Source organism: Echinops telfairi, unplaced genomic scaffold (assembly GCF_000313985.2).
Source record: "Echinops telfairi isolate 266 unplaced genomic scaffold, ASM31398v2 ScPeMD7_7420;HRSCAF=8458, whole genome shotgun sequence".
Lineage (NCBI taxonomy): Eukaryota > Metazoa > Chordata > Mammalia > Afrosoricida > Tenrecidae > Echinops > Echinops telfairi.
In genome coordinates, this window is record NW_022111320.1 from 43,363,599 (window position 1) to 43,388,250 (window position 24,652).

Sequence of the window (24,652 nt, forward strand, 5' to 3'; positions counted from 1 at the left end):
ATAACCCCGTGTTTCTTTGCTTGTTCTTAAGCTTGTAGCTTCTTCATGCAGTTTCCTCTCCCTGTGCCTTTCTGTGTCCAGTTTCATGGTTTTAAAAACTCCACTCAGACGTGGTAAGATTTAGGACCCACCATGATCAAGGAAGGCCGCATTAACATAACAAAGGACCCCCCTCCATTTCCATACAGGGTCACATTGCAGGTACCTGGGTTAAAACTTCAACATATCGTTGGGTTGGTCGGGGGGCGGGAAGCCAATTCAATCCATAACAGTCCACATTCTAATATTTCCTTTATATCTGGTCCTTTTCCTTAGAGGTTGGTCTTCTCTGAGTGTATAGAAGACTACATTATTGGCTTCTACAAGCCATTCCTTCTGTGTTTTGCTTTTTCCGTGGACTTGCTCCGTTACCTCCCATGGAAAACCTCCAGGGAGAGTGACATACACCATGCCCATCCAGATTGCACGTTAAAATTAACTGGGGAGTTTTTAATGTCCTTTTGCCCAGGTTACACCCATACAACAAAATAAAAATCTGAGATGTTGTGGCTGAGACACTAATAATGTTTCAGAACTCTGCAAGTGATTAGAAGGTTGAGCCAGCCAGGGCTGGGAACGGCTGCCCTGTGGGAGCCCTGCCTGATTTGTGGGAGAGTTTGTTTATTAGATTGCCTCGCTGCTTAACGTGGGGGCAGTCTAAAGAGTGTTATTTTCTGTCTCGGACCTTGTTCTTTCCATCAATGCCCCCATGTGGCTTGGAGCATCTCTTGTATTGGAAGTATAGTCAGGAGGTGGTTTTAGATGTAGGTCAGGACCAGGACCAGTAGTACTGAAGATCATTCCTATAGATCATGTTTGTTTTAGATGGTATGACTTGTCAATAACCAGTGGTGTTGAAGGAAGAAGTCCAAACTACATTGATGAGCAACAACAACAACAAAAAGCTCCAGGAATTGATGAAATATTAATTGAAAGGTCTCAACAAATGATTATGGCAAAAAGTTTGGAAGACAGCTGCCTGGCCAACTGCCTGAAAGAGATCCATATCAATGTCCATTTCAAAGAAAGACATGCCAATAGAATGAGGAGATTATTGAATAATAACAATATCACATGCAAGGTAATTTTGCTGAAGATCATTCCACAACAACTGTAGCCGGAAATTCCAGTTGGGTTCAGAAGAAGACCCAGGAGATGGAGCATCACTGCCGAGGACAGATCTTGGAAGGAACAGAGAAAACAGAAGCATGTTTCCCTTTGTTCTGTTGACGGTGCAGTCATTGCACTGTCTGGATCATGAAAAGCTATGGATAACATTGAGAAGCACAGGAATTCCAGAATGCTTTGTTGTGCTTATGCAGACCAGGAGGCAGTCATTCAAAGGGAACAGGCAAATCCTGCGTGCTTTAAAATCAGGGAAGGGTGTATCAGAGTTGCATTGCTTCCCTGTTGTTATTCAATTTGTATGATGAGCAAATCATACAAGCTAGACTCTATAAAGAAGAATGCAGCTTCAGGCTTGTAGGAAAACTGAATAATCGGTAATAGACACATGATAATAACCTTGCTTGAAAAGGGGGCTTGCTCTTTAAACTGTAACTGGCTGCTTTTGATGAAGATCTGTGGGAGTCTAGGTAGACTAGAGAAACAAAATTCATAAACACTCATATTTTATGAGAGTTTTATATGAAGGGTAATTGTACATTAAGCATCCCAACCCAGTCCCGTCCAAGCCCATAAGTCCGATATTAGCCCATATGTCCGACATTGATCTGCAAAGTCCTCCTCAAACTCGCAAAACACACACAATAACGCCGACTGCAGGAGAAAAGCTGAATCAGTGAGCATGTAAGCATCTCAGCGCTGGCAGGGGTCTCCACGCGGCTGCTCCAGCACCCTGGGCTGCATCAGGGTAGGTCCATGTGGCTTCTCCTCAGGGATGTCTCGCAGGAAGTGAGCCTTGCCAGCTGAGGCAGAGAACCAGCTAAGAACTGGTCCTACCATCAGAGAGCAAAGAGACCACACAGGCGAGGCTCACTGAGCCATTTAGCTCTCTGCCCCTTCAATTAATCCCACATGTGTTCATCAGCCAGAATGGCACAATAAATCGTAACTATCACAAGATTGAAGTATAGATTGCACCTCAACATAAAGAACGCAAACATCCTCACACCTGCACCATTAATAAGCAACTTCATGATAAACCGAGGAACGATTGATAATGTGAAGGATTTCACGTTAGTTGGATCCACATCAAGAACCACAGAAGCAGCAGTAAAGAAATCAAACCACATGTTACATCGGGTCTATCTGCTACAAAAGACCTCTTTTAAGGGTTAAGAAGAGAAGATGCCACCTGGAGGATCAAGGTGTGCCCGACCCACTCACCTCACGGGCCTGTGAAGTCTGGAGTAACAAGAATCAATGCCTTTGGAATATGCAGCTGACAAAGAATTTTGACTCTGCCAGGGGCTGTTAGAAGATTGAACAAAACCATATTGGAAGAAGTACAGCCAGAATATTCCTTAGAAAGGAGGGGGGCAAGACTTCATCTCACGTTCTTTGGCCATGGTATCAGGAGGCACCAGCCCCGGGGGAAGCACATCACGCTTGATAAGGTCGAGGGTCCGTGAAAGAGAGGCAGACTGTCGATTCGATGGGTTGCCACAGTGACTGGAACGATGGACTCCCACATGATCCTCCTGAGGATGCTGTGAGACCGGACAGTGGTTCTTTTGCTGTACATATGGTCACGGTGGATCGGAGTGGACGTACAGCGCATGAGAACAGCGAGACCAGAAACATGGAATCGGAGAGTAAATGTTACGGAGCCAAAACAAAATCTGCCAAAACGATGGTTTTATTCTTTAATAAAACTTTCATTTTGGAATCATTTTAGAGTGGACAGAAAGTTATAAAGATTGATGCCAGATGAATGACAGAGTTCCCACACCCAGGTTCGCCCACGATGAGTATCTCACATTACCATGTTACATTTGTCATGGCTACAGAATGGATTCTCTGCTGGACGTGGGACTGAATTTGGATTTCACCTATTTTCCTTGGAATGCCTTATCTCGGGATCCCTGGCGGTGTAGTGGTTACTCGTTTTGCTGATGACCTCAAGGTCAGCAGTTCTAATCCAGCAGACGCTCTGCAGGAGAAGCATGAGGCAGTCCTTCCTGAAAAGATTACAACCCCAGAAGCCCTAGGGAGTAGTTCGACTCTGACCTAGAGGCTGACCGCGAGCCAGAATGGACGTGATGGCAGTGAGCTTGGGTTTGGCCCTTGAGCAGTGCCAGGTACGGGCTCCGAGATCTCATGCCATGTTGGGTTGTCGTGTCTGTGATGGAAAACTTAACTGGACCTGAGTGGCTTCACCGCTTCTCCATTGTGTGAATCAATCAGAAATGCAATGCCTCTGTGCCTGTGAACCCCATGTGGCCACGCTGGCTGAGTTTTGAGTCATTTTGTCTCCCGTATTGTTGGTTTAGCTCATCTGTTCATCACCTCCCTTTGCAGGGAATCCCTTTCGAATGACTGGAAGTAGATCTGCAGGGTCATCTATCAGGCGGGGCCCAGGATGGGAGCTGGGTCAGATGTCTTTATCGTTAATTTACTTCCCAGCTATTTCTGAGAAATGGCTTAGCAGCACCAGGGGTGCTTTTTAAAAGGAGCCAAACCCTTCTGAGCCCAAACCAAGGGTCCTGGAACCATCTGTCCATTTTCCAGGGCAACGACCACATAGTGAATCGAAACTCTTCCCACCTGTTTGCATAGGGTGGGAGTCAAGCCAATTTCCCTGCTGGGCTTTGAAGAGGATGGTCATACGAAAGAGAAGATCCTAAGTGTGTTCATTGGGCAGTTGATGGGTTTGAGAAGAGCTCTCTGTTCGCCAGGTTTCTTGACCGGCTCTCAGGACACCACACTCTCTTTTTACTTCCTTTTCCCTGGATGGCTTTGTCTTATTGGTGTCTCCTCTCTCTCCAACTTCTTCGCGAGGGAGGCGCCCAAAGCTCACCCTCGATTCTTCCTGCTCGGCACAACCCCCAGGAGGCCTCACGCAGCATCTGAATTTAAATTGCCTAAAAAACAAAAAAAGACAACAGACCCTGTTGCCCAGTGTATCGCAGTAGAACTGCTCTATCGGGTGTTCACGACTTTGGTCTTTTGGAAGCAGTTCACCAGGCCTTTCTTCACAGGCCCCTCTGCATCAATTAGAACTACCAACCTTGTCATTAATAGTCAAGCATGTGAATGTTTGTCCACCACATTCAGGCTTTAAATACCAGCTGGCTTCCAATTCACCTCTCCTGAAGTTCAAAAGCAACTGGCCTGGATCTCAGTTCCAACTCAGAGCGACCCTGTAGAACGGAATAGAATAACCTAACTCCCCACCGACCCGCTAGCTAACTGCTGCCCTCTTACGCTCCCCTTTGTTCACTGAGCTCCAACCACCTGGGCCTCTTTGCAAGATCCCACATCACAACCTTTACCTTGCTCACCCTCTGTCTATGTGTTCAAATCCCACACCTCCGACTAGTTTTTGTTCAAAATGTGACTTTCTCATTAAAATTGCAAATATCCCAAACTCTCCCACACCACACCACACACACACACACATACACACACACACTCCTGATTAACGTTGAACATACTACATCTCATGGCCATTGAGTTGATTTGAACTCGCAGTGGCTCTGCAAACACTGCGTAGAACTGGTCCTCGGCACTTCGGGGAGCAGAAAGCCTCATCTCACCCCCAGGGAGCTGCTGGTGGTTCCAAACTGTTGCCACCCAGGGCTCCTGAACACACTACATGGATATTTTAAAACAAGATTCTACTGTGGGTTTTTTTTTTTTTTTAGTTAAAGTTTACCCATAAGTTAGGTTTTCCATTAATGGACACAGTACCGTATGTGCTCAGTTAGTATGTGAATAGTTGGTAGCCTGGCTCCCTCCTCTAGACTGTACGCGCCATAGTCAGCTCTTTTTCTTTGGTCTCTTGGGGCCGTGCCTGGTGCGGAGAAAGAATGGGTCCGGTGTGTGCTGGATGAATAACTGTGAACTGTGGAGAGTACTGGGAAAGGAACGCGGGAAATCACAGCTGATAATCATAGATGGCGTCAGCTAACATTTCTGGAGCCTGCACCTCGAGGCAGGCCCTGCCCTAAAGGGCTTGCCTGCTTTTGTCATATTGGATCGTGGCCCCGAAGCTAAGAGACGGTGACTGGTAATATTCCCACTTAGCGTGAAAGAAATGGGAGGCACAGGCAATCTAAAGAAATTGCTGAAAGGCCCGGAGCTAGTTAACTCTAGAACTTGTAATCTCTACCCAGACTAGACTCTTTATGGGGCGGGGGTGGAAGATGACAGGAAGCATCTCTCTTTCTTAGGAATGCTGCTCTTGGAGAGGCTGCCTTTAGTTGGAATGTCTTCGGTGTTCATTTCCAGATCCTGTTCGCTGGGTGTTTGGATCGCAGCTAAGCCACGGGCTCTGGGAATGCATCGCGTGCCCCTCCTGGTTGTCATTGCCTAACCCACCTCTCTCTGTCAGCTCCAGGAGCGGGAACCTCTGCGCTTCACCCAGGGCAGTTTGGCGGTTTCCCAAAGGCTTATCCAGGATACCACAGGAGATGGCCTTTTGGGAGATGTAACCGGTATACTGTAGAAGGGATGACAAACTCTTGCGCAGTCAAGATTTTCCATTGAACACGTCTTCCTTAGAAATATGACTGACTGCAGAGGGAGGAGTTAGAAAATATTCCTTCCCTGGTGCTGTGGTCCCTCGGAGGCCCAGGTCATGGCCACTGGAAGCCACTTGAGAGGGTGCCCACCTCGATCTCCAAGGGATAAGAAATACTCATCACCTGACAGAGGATTGCTCTCATCTGGCTGATAGTACCCTTGTCCCTGGGTCTCAGCCTGGCCACCCACAACAGGCCTGTCCTAAGCATGATGTTACCAGGCTTCCTCCTCGATGACTGTGTTCCTTAGCAGCTCAAACAACACAGATCATGGCTAGATCACAGCTTCTGTAGGTGACCTGAGTTTCTGAGTTCGGGTCTCTTCAGGCTGTCATATAGGAGGTGATGGGGAGGGCTGCTGTATCACGTTGGAGGCTTACCCGAGGAAAGATCCGCTCGCTTACAGGCTTCCTCCAGCTCCTGACAGAATTCATCTCCTCGATGAGGCCCCTCTTCTTCTGCGGGCTGTCAGTCAGACACTGCTGCCTGTGCCTTACGGGTCACCTGCGTTTCCTTGACACACGACCCTTTCCATAGACCTCTCAAAGCATGGCAGTTTACTTTCCTCGGGCCAGCAAGGGAACTTCTAGCTCTAGGCTGGAGTCCTGTACTGTCGTCTGATGGTGACATCCATCACTTCTGTCATTAGAATGCATCGTTGCGTTCCTGGTCAAAAAGGACCTTTCACGATTATCTTGAAGTACAGGGTGCTGTCGATCCATATTTAAGGAAACCCAGTCAATACAACTATAATTTGAATTTATACGCCAACCGCAAAAGCTGATGATGAAGAAGTTGAAGAATTCAACCAACATCTTCAGCTGAAATTGGTCAAACCTGCCGTCAAGATGCATCGATAATTCTGGGCGACTGGAATGCAAGTTGGAAACAAAGAGGAAGGAACGGTATCTGGAGAATATGATCTTACTGATGGAAACAGAGACGGAGATCACATGGTAGAATTTTGTAAGACCAATGACTTGTTCACAGCAAGCACCTTTTTTCTCAACAACATGAAAGGCAACTATATACATGGAATTCTCCAGATGGAGAATAAATTAAATTGACCACGTCCGTGGGAAGAGACGATGGAGAAACTCAATGTCAGCAGCTAAAACCAGGCCAGGGGCTGACCGTGGAACAGACCATCAATTGCTCATATGGAAGTTCAGGTTAAAGTTGAAGAAAATTAAAACAAGTCCCCAAGAGCCAAATGTGACCTGGAGTCTATCCTATCTGAATTTCGAAAACATCTCAAGAACAGATTTGCTGCGTTGAACATTCAAGACAGAAGACCTGATGAAGACAGGTGAAGACATCAAGAGCGTCGTTCACAAGGGAAGCAAAAGGGTATTTTAACGGAGAAATCAAAGTGGATGTCAGAAAACGGCACGCAATTGTAGAGTAGCTACGGTAAATGGAAGAAATGAAGTAAAAAAAAAACGGAGCAGAACATTTCGAAGGGCAGCTCAAGACAAAGGAAGATGTTATAGTGAAATGTGTAAGGACCTAGATGTGGAAAACGAAAAAGAAGAAAAACACATGCTCAGTATATCATCCACTAAAAGAACTCAAGAAAAAATGCAAGCCTCCAGTTGAAACATTGAAAGATTCTCTGAGCAAAATACTAAATGATGCGGGAAGCATCAAAAGGAGACGGAACGAATACACAGAGTCACTGTACCAAAAAGAACTAGCCAGCATTCAACCATTTCAAGAGTTAGCATCTGCGCAGTGGTGTTGAGACTGGGCGGTGCTGCCTTCCGTCGTTCATAGGGTTGCTATGGGCCAACGGACTTACTGCAGCAGCAGCAGCAGCAGCAGCAGCATTGGCTAGAGGCAAATGCAGGTTCCATTTGGCCTCCAGGAGAGAGGTACTGCAAGGTGACGTGAACAGGAAGTGGAGGTCATTGGGGTAGGAGTGGGGTCACCCCAGGGTGGGTTCCCGCTGGAACTGTGTTTATCCTAGCCCTTGTTATGCTGTAGGCATGCCTAGCTGCGGGGGGGCGGGGAGGGGGGGTGTTTGTGCTGCTTTTTTCCTAGGGTCAGAGCCAGGGAGGAAGTCTCCATGACTGTGTCCTACATAAGACCCACGGCCCCACCATGCCCCCTGCCCCACGGAGTGCTGCCTGAGGGGCTGAGGCAGCACCATCTGTCCCCAAAGGGCGCTTCCGGCTTTCTCTCTCCTCCTCCCGTCACCCATCCCTCAGGACTATCGTCCTTTCATTTCAAATGGTGGTGCGAGTTCTTAAAAGCAGGGGACGGCCACTAGTTACTCACACATTCCCTCAACAAAGATTAGATTTGCTTTGCCAAGAGGCTGTCGACTGGGATGTGCTTGTCCGTGGTGCATCTAGAAAATGTGCAGTCATGCCTATGTTTTTGTTGGTGGTTGAACTTTTGTTCCTTTCAGCTCCTATCTAACTGGGTTATGATCTGATTCTTCTAAACAGCCTGAGCTACCTGTCCAGAGAGAGCCACTGATTCTAGGACCAACCACAGTGGTTATCGGATCCCATTCTAAAGAGTATTCCTTACCAGACTGGGCTGTGAACTGATTAAAGACAGACTTGACTCACCTCCCCCCACCCCCGCCTATTCAATTTATAGGCATCTTATTGAGTGGGTACAATGTGCACTTGTTTAAAATGACGATGGCTTTCATCATAATCATTAATCCTCTCAATAGATGTTTATGAAGGGCAGTCTGAGATGCATCAGGTTACACAGGTGCAGTCTGATAGTCATCTCTCTGTGACAAAGCAGCTGGGATCTTCCCTATTAGAACCGCACCCCTCCCCGGCCTCGGTGTTTGAGACCCAACATGGGTACATATGACAGGATGTCTTGCCTCAGCCATTCGTTTCAAATTCCTGGCCTCCGATCTTCTTCCTGTGTCCTCTGGTGGGAAAAGGAGTGCATGAGCCCAACGTGACCCAGGATTAAAGCCAAGAGGCCAAGGCTGGGAATTGGTTTATTCTTTTGGGATTGATTTCTTCCAGGCTGGCCCAGTTAGAATTGGTTTGTTCTTTTACATCTTAAAAGGATGTGCATTTGTGCCCAGCTCCAGAAAAAATATGTAAATCAAAAGCCCACCGCTGCTGGGCCCAGAGCAACCGTAAGAACAGAGCAGAGCTGCCCCATAGAGCTGGCTGGGCTGTAAACCTTTGTGGGAACAGACTGCCACACCTTTCCCTCAGGGAGTGGCCAGGGGGTTCTAACCAATGGTAGACCACCAGGACCGCTGAAAGGATAGGTTGCAGTGGAAAATCAAATCAGAGTAAGCTGTTGACGTTTGCTCAGCTCCTTCATGTGCTCGCCTTTGGATTGCATGTTAAATCATACCCACATGCTTAGCCCTAGTGCGGTCAGGTGTGTGTCGGGCTTCTAACCACCAAGTCATCAGTTCAAGCCCACCAGCCGCTCCCAGGGAGAAAGATGAGGCTTTCGACTCCCATAGAGGGAACCCTCAGAGGCAGTTTTACTCTGTCCGGTATGATTGCTATGAGTCAGAATTGACTTCATGGCCACGAGAGGCCCCAGCCCAGTTCCCGTGGACACTCTCCTAGGCCCTTGGTGGCTATTGTTGGTTTGATGAATGTCTCATTAATTCCGTTTTTCTGCCCCGTTGCTTATAAACCAATGGGACAGATACTCAATTCGTGTGTTGATTAACCTATCAACCTATCCTACGGGCCTGATGGCCCTGTAATGGTGTAGGTTTGCTAGATGATATCTTAGAGGTCTTTCCATGCCACGGATTTTTATATTTCAGTTGTTTACCCAAATCATTTTATTTGGTAGCAGTGTCTCCTTGCTAATTACCTCTCAGGGCAAAACCGGGGGCCTCCTTCAACATCAGTTGTGCTTTTTGTAATATTGGGTGCAGATCTCAGTCTGTGTGTGTATGTGCTTTTTTCTTTCTTTAGAGCTCAGAAAAGCGATCTCCACAATGACGGCTACATCTTGGAGTTAGATTGCTGTTCCTCCTTAGACCACCTGACAGACCAAAAGATCATCCCGGAGTTCATCAAGAAGGTAAGCCCGGCAGTCAGCCAGCAGGCACCAGGCTTGAGGGGCATTCGCTCCTGTGAGCCGATGGGGAGCTGCCTTAGAACATGCGCCTCCCACACCCGGGCTTTTGGGCTGCCTGCGGGGGAGCAGCCTTCCCACACTGGTCTCAGGCTGGAGCTGATTCTGGATCACTCTGACTCTCCCGCCCTCCCCAGCTAGCAGGAGCCCTGTCCTCCAGGCCCGGAGCAGCGGCCACGGCCGCCCAGTTGGGGCTACTCCAAACTCTGAAGGTGACGTGAGCCCCAAGATCACGCCTTCTGCTCCTCCTGCCGCCCTTTATGGCCCTGGTCACCCTGCTTTTCCCAGTGTGGGGCATGCCAGGTCAGTGGTTGTGGGCATGAGATTGTCCCGGGAAAATTGCGCAGTCTGCAGGAGATGCATTTTTTTCTTGCCCACAGTGTGTCTGGTTTTGAACTGTTTTTCATGCCATAGGAGGCTTTGTGCCTAATTGCAGGGTCCTCTTGAGTTTCCCCCTGATGGCACTGACCGCAGCAAGAATGACCCTACCCCCAGCCGGGCCCAAGGTCAGTGCTACTTGTGCATTCCATTCTCCTGTGCCGTCCAGAGCCCCCAGTCGGCCACTTTGTGAATTCATTCATTCCTAAATACTGCCGACTGGCAACTTCTTGCCCAAAATAGTACAAGTACTGGGCTATGACAGAGAACAGGCCCGTCCTCAGAAGACCAAACCACAGAGCTCACTGGGTGGAGTTGATTCCTATTCATACAGACCCTATAGGACCGAATCAGGAGCCTGGTGGCATAGTGGTTACACGTCGGGCTGGGATCCCCATAGTCAGCAGTTCAAAACCAGCAGCAGCTCTGAGGGAGACAGACTGGGCTTCCTGCTCCCATAAACAGTTACAGTCTCAGAAACTTACAGGGGGTCGCTGTGAGTCTGCTTTGACTCGGCAGTGACTGCTTTTTGTTGGTGTGTTTTTAAATTTATGGAAAAGAATCGAACTGGCCTCACAGGGTTTCCAAGGCTGTCCATCTTCATGAAGCAGACTGCCTCATCTTTTTTCCATGGAGCCGCTGGTGCGTTCGAACCGCTGACCTCTCGGTGAGCCTGCGAGCGAGCACTAAGCTAGCGGTGGGAAAGCAGAGGCTGAGTAACTGTGGTGAGCCTGACAGGGGGGGACGGTGGAGACTAAGGAGAGCATGGGTGCCGAATACTCTGGGTCAGAGGGGGTGCCTAGAGGTGAGATGGTGTCAGTGGGCCGAAGGAAACACGTTGAAAGCCTGGTTTCCATCCGATTGGGGAATGGACTGTCTTGATTGTTATCGAGGCAGGATTTGTGTAGGATTGGAACAGTCTCTTACAAAACATAAAAGGAGTGGGTTAAGCAAGCCGAGACTGGGAAAGCTAGAAGCCACACCACACAGGCCTTCCAGGGTGGAAGAGATGTTGTTGGCTGCGGTCGAGCCGGCCCCTAACTCATGCTCACTGCGTGCCCACGGGAATGAAACGCTGCCTGGGCCTGTGTCCTGTGCCATCTCCTGGATGGGTTTAGGATGGGACCAGTGTACTCTGTAAAGTTTTCATTGACTCATGTTCAGAAATAGATCACCAGCCCTTTCTTCCTTTTCTATCTCGAAGTAGGGAAGTCTTACCTAAACAGGTTCAGCATCGTAAAAACACATAAGCTATTGTGCCTGGGGAGCCTTGTCTGAGACTTGAACTCTAGTCTCCCACCTGGGAGGTGAGCGCTGAGCCACACTGGATGGGGAGGAGTTACTGGATGATGGGGCTGTGCTGAGACAGGGTGGAGGGTCCTCCAGGCAGAGACCTGAGCCAGGAGGTCCGAGAGGCTGGAGAGTAAAGGAGGAGGGGCAGGGTGGGGGTGGGAGCGGCCAGGTAGAGGCTGTGAAGGCAGTGGGATGCTTTTGAGAGGACTTTTGCGGAAGAACGGAATTATTAGTGTCCCCTTACCAGGTACGAGTTAACTTCTGGCCTCCCTCCCTTCAACATTTCATGTGTGCGTTTATCGTCTACAAGGCCCTGGGAATAACCAGTCTCGTGTGATGAGTCTGGTGGCATAGTGGTTACGGGCTGGCTTGCTACCCACAAGCTCCACAGTTTGAAACCACCAACCACTACTCGGGAGAGAGAGGGGCTTTCTACTCCCACAAGAGTTACCGTCTGAAAAGTCACAGGGGGCAGTTCTACCCTGTCCTATAGGGTCGTCGTGGTAAGTTGGCAGTGAGTTTAGTTTTGGTCTGGTGAGGGCCAAGCCCTATCGACGAGGAGTCAGACCATATCTCTCAGGTCAAACTTTCTGGTATTTTTTTTACTGGGTTGAAATGATTTCGACTGTGGTAGGATTCAGATCATTATTTAGGAAATTGGTAAGAAGAGTTTTTGTTCATACTTAAGCGCTTATTTGCCTTAAACACGAAAAGACAAGTGCTTTTATAGCTCCTGGAGACATCCGTGTAAAACAGGGTTGTTTTCCCTGCCTGCATGCATATCAAAGGCTTCATAAGCTTCCAGAGGGACATCCTAGAGGCGGAATGAGCCCACTGATCTGAGTCCTAGTGTTAGAGATGGCTGTGTCCTTAAAACTCCGGACCTTGGAATATGTGTAGTTATATGGAGGAGACGAGATGAGGTCACTCGCTGTCCACACGATGAATTGTGCTTCGTTTAGAGCCTGTGTTTTGATGTTTTTGTCCTCATGAACCCAAGCCATTGCCCGACTGACCTGTTGCTTTGTGTAGGTGACAGGTTTAAGGGAACATGGTTTCTGTTCCAATAGAGACGCCCGTGCCAAATCAGCCAGTTTTGTATATAACATTTACCTTTATCCCAATATTCTGCGCCCCCCCCCAAACATCCTCAACTTACTGTATACATATATGGACACATTTATATTAGATGACTCCTTCAATTATTACTTAAATAATAAGTGGAACCTGCCATTCTATATTTGTTCAATTACCTTATTTTTCATATTGGAAAGCAATATACCTTGAAAGTCTCCCGTGCCACCTTGCTCCTGCACTACCTTATGTTGCTTTCAGATAAGACCCCGTGGGCCCAGCAGACTAGACACCGTGTCTGATAGGGCACTGAGGTCTCCGGCCCGGAGTTGTTCCTTTGATGTGTACTGACTCCGCCCCTCTGTTCCTCTAAAGAAAAGAGGTGGCTGCTGGTTAGGGTTGGCAGGATAGATTTCAGACTTCGAGAAGTCCAGGCATGGGCAGGCGTGTCATTTATGCCCACCTCCTCGGTGGACGCGGACTGGGCTGGAAGAGCCGAGGCGCACTGGCTGAGACTTGAGCCCTGGCTGCATTAGCCCGTGCTCTCGATCACCAGGAGAAAGGCAGCACAAGGCTAGGACGGCCGCTTTCTCTCTGCTGCCCTTTCTGTGGCTGGTCATGACTTGGGGGGAGTACCACCTGTGAGAAAACAGAAAGGAAACGAATGTCCCATCCCAGACCCCAAAGCTAGTGCACACAGCTGTATTTCTTTCCTGTCAACACCCAGGTAGAGGAACGCAGGCGCATCACCCTATGAAGGACCACACAAAGAAAATCAACAAACAAACGAGCAAACCAGACGGGGTGTGTTCCTCACTGTCAACGTGTAATGGGCAGCATGGTCCCCGTTTATAGAAAGAGAGAGAGTCGCGACACTTGTTAATTGCCACTCGCTCAGGCCAACGTGAAGCCGTGTCACCAGCTGCCGGGTTTGTAGTCATTACTCTTTATCTGGGTCATTATTTTGTGGGAAATAATGACTCCTGCTCCTAGGACCAGTAGATCTGTCTTGCGAGGAGAGGGTAATTAACTCATTTTGTCATCGTACCATCCTGCAGGATAAGCTCACAGCCTTCTCTACGTATTAGAACTCTGCCCCTCCCATCTGAAGAACAATGCCCCAGTATTATTTTTCTAGCACATGTTTTAAATTAGGGACTCTTTGGAGGAGACGACATGGGTAAAAAGAAGGAGAGGAGATTTCATTACCCCTCTCAATTAGGCAGAATAAAGCCATTTGTCTCGGCATCGTGTAAAATCAGCGGAAGATGCCATAATTCACAGCCCTTGTGCACCGTGGCCTCCCACGGGGGTGAGGGGAGTTGTATAAAGATGACGCTGTCCCTTCCCGTGTCGCCTCATCATTCCTCTCGGTGCTTTTTGCCGATCACGTGCAATCTCGGTTACTGAGTTTTGTTTTTCCCCTCATTGTACCCTGCTGTGCTGCATCCAAGCAGCTCCTGATGTAAATGATCTATTCTGGACCACAAAACACTTAAAATGCAGAGGGATGGGCAGACTCGGGGAGAATGTGTTTTCAGAGCTCCACTGATGAACCATGCTGGAGAAATGGAGTGGCTCCAGCCAGTGAGCCCACCTGAATTCCTTAGGGACTAAAGCTCAGTCCTCCAGGTATGGCTGGAGGGAGCCTGCCTCATGTGCCTGGCAGAATGAGGGAATTTCCGATCTCCAGGGTTCCCAGAGGATTGGAAAGAAGACAGTGCCAGCAAGTGGGGAATCTGCAAGTTCGCCTTCCGATCATGTTAGGCGCTTAAGAAGCTTCGTGGGGAAGTGCTTCTATGTTTGAAAAGCCCTTCCAAGTTTTCAGAAGGAAAACTTGCTTCCTAATAATTTCATACAAGTGGGCAATGGAGTCTCCTTTCCAGACGTGAGGAGACTCAGCTGAAGGGTGAGAGGAGGTTTTCCCAGGAGCTCTGACTGTCGGGTGGGCTGCAAAAGGCCTTCAGAGGAGGTTCTGGGGAGAGAGTGCTTTGAAAGAGTCAGGGGTTGAGTCTGGGGAAGATGGCTGGGCTGGGGTGGGGTGGATTTGAGGTGGACAGGGACGCTCCAGGTGTGAACAGATCATGGACAAGGCCGGGGGCTGGAAGGAAGGAATGCTTGAGGCTAACACTAGAGCCACGCCTTCTCTGGCGGAGTGTGGGGTGGACGAAGGGAGAGGGAGCTGTTCTGGACAGGCTTCTGTCATGAGGTGGAACAGAAGCCCACTCAAGCTAGTTAGGTGGGCTTTGCCACAGGCGTGCAGGGCAGGGCATAGAACCTCTTCAGAAAAGACGCACACACAGAAAATATGATCTCCCTCGGGCTGCGTGATAGGCTGTTCCCCAATACTTGTGTCTATATAAACCAACCCCCCCAAACCTGCTGGTTTACATACATTTAAAGTAAGCCTTTGTCCCAGTTAGGGAATCTCTCCTAAGAGCCAGGCAGACCGATGCCCATGCACGTGGCAAGCATCCCGTCATGAATCCTTGCCACAGCCCTGGGAAGGCCGGTCGCCCCGCGTTCTAGAGCACCTGGACTGGAAGCACTAAGACGTTTGGCCCGGTGTTCAAGATTACAGCGGGCACCCAGCAGCACAGGGGCTGCAACCTAGCCCATGTGACCCCGGGACCCCGGCGTGACCACAGGCCATGCTGCTTCCCCTCCAGGGCCTGTTCCCTGCAGGGACTGAGCGTGGGGCTGTCTGCACCAGAAAGAGAGGGTGAGCCTGAAGGGCAGGTTGGGGGAACTCTGCCTGTGGGTCATTGTGAAAGCAACTTTGAAGGCCTCCTTTGGAGAAGGGCCGGTCTCCAGGCCTGGCTCCCCAAGTTCTGCAGAGAGACGCACGCACGACCCTGTCATTGCCAGAGCAGGGGCATGGGGGCCTTTGTTGCCAGCCCCTCACTCTGGGCTCTGCTCCTTTGAGTCATTTGCTTTCAGGATAGAGCAGTGAGCACCGGTACCCGGGTGATCTGTTAATGAACTAACCCCTGTTGTCCGTCTACTCCTGGCGAGTCCCTGTGTGTCCAAGGAGAAGTGGGCATGGTGGGGTTTTCAGTGTCCGATTTTTCTCAAGTAGATGGGCAGGACTTTCTTCTGGGGCAGGGATCCCTGGTGGCACTGTCGGGTGGGTAAGCGTTGGGACTGCTAACCCTAAGGTAGGAGCCTCAAGCTTACCAGCTGCTCCCAGGGGGATGGGGACAGACTAGGTTATCCGCTCCCGTAAAGATCGACAGCCTTGGAAACGTTATGTAAGGTCACTATGAGGTTGACAGCCATTTGATGGCAGTGGGCTTGGGGTTGGGATCTTGTGAGTCTCCACTGGGTGGACATGAACTTCCAGCCCGTGAGCACTGTTGGCACCACCCAGGGACTCCCACTTAGTTTATCTGCGCCCTGGACAGTGGAGCCTTTAGAATGAAGATGGCCCTGGGAGGGCCAAGGCCGCCACCCGATGTGTCCGGTGGGGCAGACAGATGCTCAGAGACTCCTGGGCCTGCCTGAAACCGGATGCACTGCCCTTCAGGAAACGGCATGGGGCCACTTCACGTTTTCTGACCTCAAGGACTGTGCCACATGCTGAGACTCTAGTGGCCGGCTCTAGGCCAAGGGGGCATCCCGCACCCCCAGGATGACGAAAGGTGGCCTTCGGGACATAAAGGACTCATCGTTTACTTCCCAGCTGATGGTGGAGCATCCGGGCCTCGTTTTGACAAGTGCAGAGCAGAGAGACCAAGTTTAATTCGTGCAAGATGTTCATTCAGAGCGAAGGGAAAATTAAAAGGCTTCCCTTTCCTTGCTGCACCCTCGCTTACCCCGAAAGTGGGAACATGGTGACATTTTGCACAGATAAATCTGCTTGGTGCAGGGAGGAGTGGAGGCCAAGCGTTACACGTGACGCCAGCAATGAGCACCCCTGAGTGTGGCAGAGAGCGAGGCCCGGGAGAGTCAGAGAGCAGGCGGAGACAAGGCTGGGGTGGCAGGGCTCTCCTAGCCTCCGTCAGGGCCTCAAGCCAGGCACCAGTGACTCCCCCGTTGGGCGCCGGAGGCTGAAGCAGGTAACCAGGTATCTCTCTCCAGGTGTCTCGCTGTGGACTTCAGCCTTCCCTGACCGTCACTCAGGGACTTCACGGCGTCTCCAGAACGTAATACATTTTGTTGAGCCGGTGGCTAAATTAAGAGAGAAACTCAAAGGAGAACCATGGAGACTTTGTGGGAGACGGGTCCACGGATGACTGAGGCCTGGGCACGGTCATTTGTGAGGCTGCTGAGCCAATGGTGGGGGGCGGGGGACCACTTGGAGGCAGATTGGGAATGAGACCAATAATGGATGTGTTGTACAACCCCTGGGGTGGGGGTGGGGGGTGTCAGCGGGATAGCGTTTGAGAGAACATTCCAGAAAGTAGTTGTGGACGTGGGTCCCAAATGCTGAAGGCTAGGCATAACGATGTTGTTGTCTGAGGCTCGCAGCCAGAGGCTCCCAGGAGCCCGGCAGGAAGGACGTAGTTCAGGGGGTACCACGGTGGGGGCAGGGGGGCTCGTGACCTCAAGCCACGACTCTGTACCCGCTCGTGGCTTGGAGTGGGATGATGAGGTTTGTTGGTGGCGGTCGGGTTTGCATTGGTCTAGAGAAGTCGATCACGGTTTCATTTTCCCATGATGAGAAGTTTCTGCTTTGTAGGTGTGAGCAGAGAGACCAATTTAAACATTGCCAGAGCAAGACCCAGTGTTTCTCAAAAACACTTGTGGTAAAGGACCAGTTTCCCCCTGTCCTGTCCCAGTATGCTGTGGAGCTTTGGTAAAATACGAAAACAAAACAAAAAACTGCGGGGAGGTTGCCTTCCTATACGGTTGCCATGGAGACGGGGCCCTGCGTGAATGCGCATGCTAGTTCTTGGCACCGACCTCTCAAGGGCTGGTAGCAAACAGATGTCGGCCAGCCCTAGACCTATCCTTGGGTGGTCACTGGTTGCTGGCCAGGCCACGGGGCAGAATGAACTCATGATGTGTGCATGGGGGCGGGGGAAGGACTGTGGTCAGAAGAACTCCGGGAAAGAGCTGGAAAAGGAGAAAGAGAAAGAACTGTGGGTGAAGTAAGAGGAGACAGCAGTGTGATGGCTCAGAATTCAAGGGAAGAGACCAAGAAATAGTACCAAAGCAGACAGGTCGAGGGGCCAAGAACTTTGAAAGGGGGCTACTGGGCTTGGCCCCCAGAGGCCACTTATAGGCAAGGGTAAGTTGAAAACTATTGCTACCAGCGTTTGGGGTTATACCTGTTCGAAGGTGTGTAAACCTGCCTGTGATGGGGGATGGCTTCAGACAAGTTTTCCCAGTGAGGTATTTGCCCTGGTCCCATGAAAACTTAATAAAGGTTCAACCCACACAGTGGCTGCCAAGGGTAAGTGGTGGGACCCTTAAGTTCAAGGCAGAGAGGTCAGCTCAAAGGTTATGAGGACTGTTTTCTTTTGTTTTGTTTTGTTTTCTTGTTTTCCTCCGGTGGGGTAATCTTCATAGATTTTTCTGAAAGGACGCAGGACGATGGCGAGCTTATGAAAAAGTGGTAAGATATGGAAAACCGCTTTGGTCAGGGAAAACCAGGAAAGCTTTGCCAGGGAATTGTTTGCCGTCACAACCAGGCCCAGCTCATTCTCGGAAGGTCGAGGGCTGTCCTAGGGGAATTGTGTTGGGAAACCTGACCTCATGGACCCAACAGCCCTGCTCTTCTCCCTTCAAATCCTCCCCCACCCCCCAAAAACTCAAAGTGCATTTTAAAGGGACAGCATGTGAGTCCCTGCAGATAGGCAAATGGTTATTTTGATGTGACACTGTGATTTCTTATTAGGCTCAGGTCCACGAGGCCAGCAGTTCAAAACCACCGGCCTCTACAAAAGAGAGAGACAGGCCTTTCTACTACCATGGCGAGTTTCAGTCTCAGCAACCCCACCGGCGGCTCTGCCCTGCCCTATGGGGTCGGCAGCAGCTCCTTGGCCGTGCGTTTGTTCCTGTTTAAATACATGAGCACAGAATTCGTCAGGGAAGGGTTTGAGAGGTAGAGGGCCTGACTTCAGAAGTATTTAGATATACGGGGAGGATGTAGAAACAGCAGCTTCCCATTGTGATATTTTTGTTTGACAAAGGCTCCTGGGATTCCTTAGGAATACTTTTTGACTTGCCCTCCTAGCTTACAAGAGCCATTTGGGTGGGTGGACCAGGCCGAGGCCCTTACAAGGCGGGTGTCTGAGGAAAGATGTTTAGAAGAAGGGGGAGAAGGAGGGTGCAGCTAAGACAGGATGTAGGTGGAAGGAAACATGAAGGTTTTAAAGCCGAAGGGTACTGCAAAGAGAGGAAAGTTGAGCATCTAAGTCAGAGGTGATAAAAAGCAGAGGCGGGCAGAGTCACTGAGAGGACATTAGTTTCACACTTGAGTGTGGATATCCCTCCTCTAAGGAGCCCTGGTGGCCTAGTGGGCTATGCATTGAGCAGCCAGCCACAAGGTCAGCAGTTCGAACTCACCAGGGAGACAGACAAGGTTGTGTGCGTCCATAAAGATGGGAAGCCTCAGAAACCCACAAGGGGCAGTTCTGCTGTGTCCCATGGGGTCACAAGGAGTCAACGCACTCGAGGGCAGTGAGCTTGGTGACGTGTTTCCAGCGGAGGCCTCTGCTTTCCCAGAAGCTCCTCTCCTGCCCCTTGACTCTCTGGCCTCCTTGTGTTTCCCGGGCCTGTGGTTTCCCTGCTCTGTCCAGAGAGGTTACTCGGGGCTCATTTGAACCTGGAGAGAGTGGGAGGCACGGGGGAGGTCACACGCATGACATGGCCACTCCCCAGAATGGAGATAATATTCTTGTTTCCTTTTTCTCTCTGCGTGAATCCAAGACCCAGTAGCCCCCTTTCTTTTTTCATTCCCAGAGGGCATTAGGGCGTCCTCTGTGCTGGTCTCTGGTATACCTGGTGGGCCAGGGCATGGAATGTCTCTGTCATGGAAATTTACAGTCTGGGGACACAGTGGGGAGTTAGTCACCTGGTGAGTGTCCAGTCACAAATAGGTGAAGTGCATGTCCAGGCAGGGGCTCTGGCCCAGGTTAGCAGGGGGAAAGGGGAAGGAAATGGCCCACAAAGAGGGATGTTTGTGCTGAGACCTGAGGGGTGAACAGGTGAAGTGCGGTGGGGGCCGTGTGGTTACGCATCGCTCAGGCCAAGGCCATGAGGTCGCATGTTGGGTCTGAGGAACAAGAGGAAGGCTGTGGCTGGACTTGCCAGAGAAGCGTGCTGACTGGTGTTTGGCGAAGCCGGGTCCACGCGCCAGGCTGAGGTTGCCGGTCTTCTTCCTGGATGTCATGGAAAGCCGTTGGAGGGCTTTCCGGAGAGGCTGGGGAATGGCATGGGATTTGCATCTGGCTGAGAGCCCTCTGTCTGAGTGGTTGCAGGGTGGTGACTGGGTTGGGGGGCGGACGCAGGGAGGACCCACTGCGGGGGCTTCTTGGTGGTTGGAGATCGAGGCTTAGCTTAGGCGGTGACTCCCCATGGAGGCCTGGAGAGGGGGCAGTGTTGAGGGACGTGGAGCGAGGCAAATCACCGGGACTGATGATGGGCCGGCTGTCGGGGCGGGGATGGCCGGGAGGAGGCGAGATTGGCTTGGCTGATGGAACCTGGGCTGCGATGGGAAGATGGGATCAGGAGCCCAGGTTGGGGGGGCACTGCCTGACAAACGCTCACTGCAGCAGGGGGGTAGGAGCAAGGAGCTGGTGGGCAGAGGAGCAGTTAACTGCGTCAGTGCCCCTACGGCCCCAGCACAGAAAACGTCCACTGCTGGAGTGGCCTTCAGGTCCCTGCTGTTTTGGTGGCCTCTTCCCTCTCGGCCACCTATTTTCACAAAGCCTGATCCCAAACGTTCGGGGTGGGGGGAGTGTCATTAAAATCCGCTGCCGTGGAGCCCTTGTGTCTTCCTGGGTCCCGTCTAGGAGCATGAGAGCATCTACTTCTGCTTGCTTTTTTGTGGTGCTCATTAATCATCTTGTCGGGGGCTCTTAGCAACTCTCACAACATCCCACACGTGTGTGGCGTCCAGCACGTTTGCACGTAGGCTGCCGTCATCATTTGGTGCTCCTGTTCGTGTGGCACATCACTGCGTGCAGTCTGAGTTGTTCTTTCTTCCCGTGGGGCTGCGGGAACGAGCAGCCCCGCTGTTCTCTTCGACAGGGCTTTCTTCGGAAGTGGCTGCACGTGGTCGTGCACGTGTGGTGGATTGGCACTGCCCTGCATGGAGCAGGAAGCTTGGTGGAACGTTTAACACTGAGGCACATTACGATGTGAAATCATAATCATAAAGATAAAAGATAAAACGTGTGTTTACATCTGGAGGGAAGATGAACTAAGGGTCCCTACAAAGGGCATGTAGGCATCCTCAGAACAGAGGAGGGGCCCGTGACTGGCTGTGTGGGCTCCCCTCCAACCATGACAGAAGCTGGGCAGGCCTATGAAAGACGAGGGAGTCAGGTTCGCCTGCCTGAGAGGAGAGGGCAGAGAGGTGCTGTACCTGCTTTGTTCTGGAGAGGAGCCGGGCCCAGGAGGGTTACTCACCTTCCCAGGATTCCTGGCCACCTTCCGAGTTTGGACGGGGCAGTTCAGGAATTCAGATCTCACCTCTCTCCCAGTGGGAGATGAGTAGGTGCCAATAGGGAGGTGACGGCACTAAGGCTCCTGTCTCTCTTCCTGAAGCCAGACATTGGGGCTGGAGGTAGACCATCCAGGCACCCTAGAAAAGCTGGGGGTCCTTCAAGGTGAGGGGTGAGAGCCTGCTTCTCTAGGACATAGAGGTTGCTCTGGGCACCTGGATGCTTCCACAGCCGTTGATGGAGCCCGAGAAGGAGTCTGACAGTGGAGGACTTGCTGCCTCCAAACGGTGCTGACTGCAGACAGTAGCGGTTCCTTTTGGCTGAGAGTGAGAGCCACAAGGACTCAAGAGCGGGTTATTTCTTGATTATGGTTTAAACTTCTAAGCCAATGCCTCTCAGTGTGCTGCAGTCCCCAGGTGCTCCCTAGAAATAAAGATGTTCCAGGATCCTTTGTGCTGGAAACATGCTTATCCTATGTCCTCTTGGGGGGTCTTTGTGCTCCTTAGAAGACTCAAGGCTCCGGAAAGCTCTCCCATGTGGAGCTTGCTGAGTTCAACTCTTCATGTCTGAAGCATTCCTGGTCGTTTTCCTCCTGCTTCCTCTCCCCCTCCCAGGAATACTTACTTCATGGAACAGATTTGGGAAAATGCACCAAAGCAGAAGGGAATCCCTGGACCACTTACCAACTGTGGACCATCACAGGTGGGGGCCAGACAGTTTGCTCTTTTTCAAAGCCAGGGCTCCTTCTACTGACTGTCCCTAACTGTGCAGAATTGTCCTAAGGCCCCAAAGAAGGCCCGTCTTGCATTGCATTTGCTCAGTTCCACCATGGCAACTCTGGCTGGCTCAGGGCTGGCGTGACCCCAGAACACTGCAGTCCTTGCTCTGCCCTATCGCGGAAGGGAGATTGGGAGCAGGGCAACTTAAACGTCCCTCCCCTCTTGTCTCCCTAGAGAGGCATGTGCTCACGGCCTCTGTGACTCTTCTTGCCTCTTTAATAGCAGACACAGCAATCTTCTCTCACAGAGAGTCAGCAAAACTAGGCCATCGGATTGGTTGACCTCTGTGAAATCGCAGGTAGCGTTGACTGCTCGCGGTCCGTCCCGCCTTATCTGACTACTGGCTCTTGAAAGAAGCCCTGGCTTCTTGGATTTCCCCCCTTTTCGCTAGTTTCTTGTATTTCTTCTCCTTCCTCACCCCATCTTCAGAACTTCTTCTGCCAGGGTTGTTCATTAGATCTTCAAATACATAGTTCTTCTTCTCTCTTTTTCCCCTCCAATTTGGATCGCTAATTCTTTTCCCTCGCTCCTGGGTCCCTCTGTCGGAAGAGGGCATGGTGGTCTCTGATGACAGTTCTCCTTTTAGCCCATGGCCATGCTGCTCAGTAGAAATAGGCTGTGAGCCACATAGGTCACCTTACGTTTTCTAATAAGCATGCTGAAAAACACGATGACAAAATTCATTGGAGTCATAATGCCAGTCCTAATTGCTGTCCGGTCTGTCCCAACTCACGGCGGTCTTACAGGCGGCCCCATAAGGTTTTCAACGACTGGTGTTCCGGCAGTCCGTCATCAGACTTGCCTTCCAAGACCTGAATCTCCAACCTGTCCATTTGCAGCCAATCTCTTTGACCATGGACAGCACCCAGGGATCCCCGAAATATTTTATATCAAAAGCATGATCTTTCCAACATGAATGGGATCGTCGATAGGCTGTTGTTTTCTAGACCAAGTCTCCCAAACCTGGTGTACGCTTTACCCTCAATCGATTTGGACACTAAACATCCAAGGAGGGCGGTGAAGTCTTCTCATGTTGTCCGTGTTGACTGGGCATCTGACCCATAAGGAGAGGCTAAGCCAGGAGCCCTCTCTGATGCACTGGCCAGAAGATAAGGAGCCCCGAGAATTTAGGAATGTAGTTGAAATAATTAAAGCTCACATTCACAATATTAAAATTTTAAAATAGTTAAACATACATATTTACAGTAAGTGGTATCACATCCATCCATTTGCCTTGATCCCTGGCTCTCATTTTCCAGGCGTTTCATGCCAATGCTTTTCATGCATCTTTGCCTCAGCCTGTCATCGGTGCAGTGATTCTGCAGGGCAGCTAACACAGATTCTGAACTTGTCATCTTTACTGTTCTCCAAAATGTTTGGATCTGGCACTTTTAAAATTCACGACTGATGCTCTCGCTCGCTCTGAGGTCGTCAGTGCTCACTCATCCGACATGCGGCGAGTGGAGTTTTTCCGCCGTCTCCGTCATGCAGCCACTCACCCCACGTCCCCTTCTCTAAAGAAAAACCTCTTTGTAGTGGAGGCAGCAGACATGCAGCGAGGTGCATGCGTCATACGCACACGGCCCAGTGAGTCCCTACAAAATGAACTCCCCGGGGCGGCCCAGTGAGTCCCTACAAATTGAACTCCCCAGGGTGGCCGGCACCCAGGCCAAGAACCAGGACAGATGCATGCTGCGGGCTGATCCCACCACTTCCTCCTCTCTGCACCTCACGGGGGACCCATGTCCTGATAGCTAGTACTGAAGGTTAGCTCCACCTGTTTCTGCACTTTATGCAAATGGAATCAGCACAGCGTCCGCCCGTCTGTGAGATTCATCCAGGTGGTTGCACGTCTCAGAGGTCTCTTCGTTTACGTGTGTCTCCCTGGTGGCTCTGTGAACTGGCCACTGGGCTGCTACTCATAAGCTCCGTACTTCAAACCCACCAGCCGCTCCATGGGAAAAAGACAACCCTGCCGGCTCCCATCAGGATTTCCCATCTCCAAAGCTCTGGGTAGGAGCTCTGCTCTGTCTTGTAGGGTTGCTGTGAGTCGGCGTCCACTAAATGGCAGTGGTGTGTTGTTTTGCTTTATTACAGCACTCCTGTGGAAGGAGGCCTGGTGGCACAGAGGTTAAGCACTCGGCTACTAACCCAAAGATCTGCAGTTCAAGCCCACCAGCTGCTCTGCTGGGGAAAGGTGTGGCAGCCTACTTCCAAAAAGCTTAAACTCCAAACTCACTGCCTTCAAGTTTAATTCAGAGTCACTGAAACCCTATAGGACAGGGTAGAATTTCCCCTGTGGGTTTCCAAGACTGTAATTCTGTATAGAAGTCAAAAGCCTGTGGAGTGGCTGGTGGTTTTGAACCCATGACCTCCCTGTTACTGTTAGCAGGCCAGCAGATAACCCACCATGCTACCAGCCTTGGAAATCTAGCAGCAGTTACTTCTACTCTGCCCTGTAGGGTTGCTGTGAGTCAGAATCCACATGCTGGTCGTAGGTTTGAATAGGTTTAGGTCAGGGGTGCTCACACTTTTTCAGCATGCGAGCTACTTATAAAATGATCTAATCAAAATGATCTACCAACTACAAAAATGCAAAACATTTATTTATTTATTACATTTATTCATAAATGCATTGAGAATTCTTTATATGTACAATATATCTTTATGTACC

At 50.5% G+C, this 24,652-nt stretch overlaps 1 protein-coding gene across 1 annotated transcript in view; it reads left to right on the forward strand.

Moving 5' to 3' along the window:
- The window catches only part of RFTN1 (raftlin, lipid raft linker 1), a 248,109-nt gene that overhangs the window by 132,131 nt on the left and 91,326 nt on the right, over positions 1 to 24,652 (forward strand). The window contains exon 4 of the mRNA XM_045297683.1: positions 9,677 to 9,785. Within this exon, the coding sequence (XP_045153618.1) occupies positions 9,677 to 9,785 (109 nt within the window). The remainder of the gene's footprint in view (positions 1 to 9,676; positions 9,786 to 24,652) is intronic.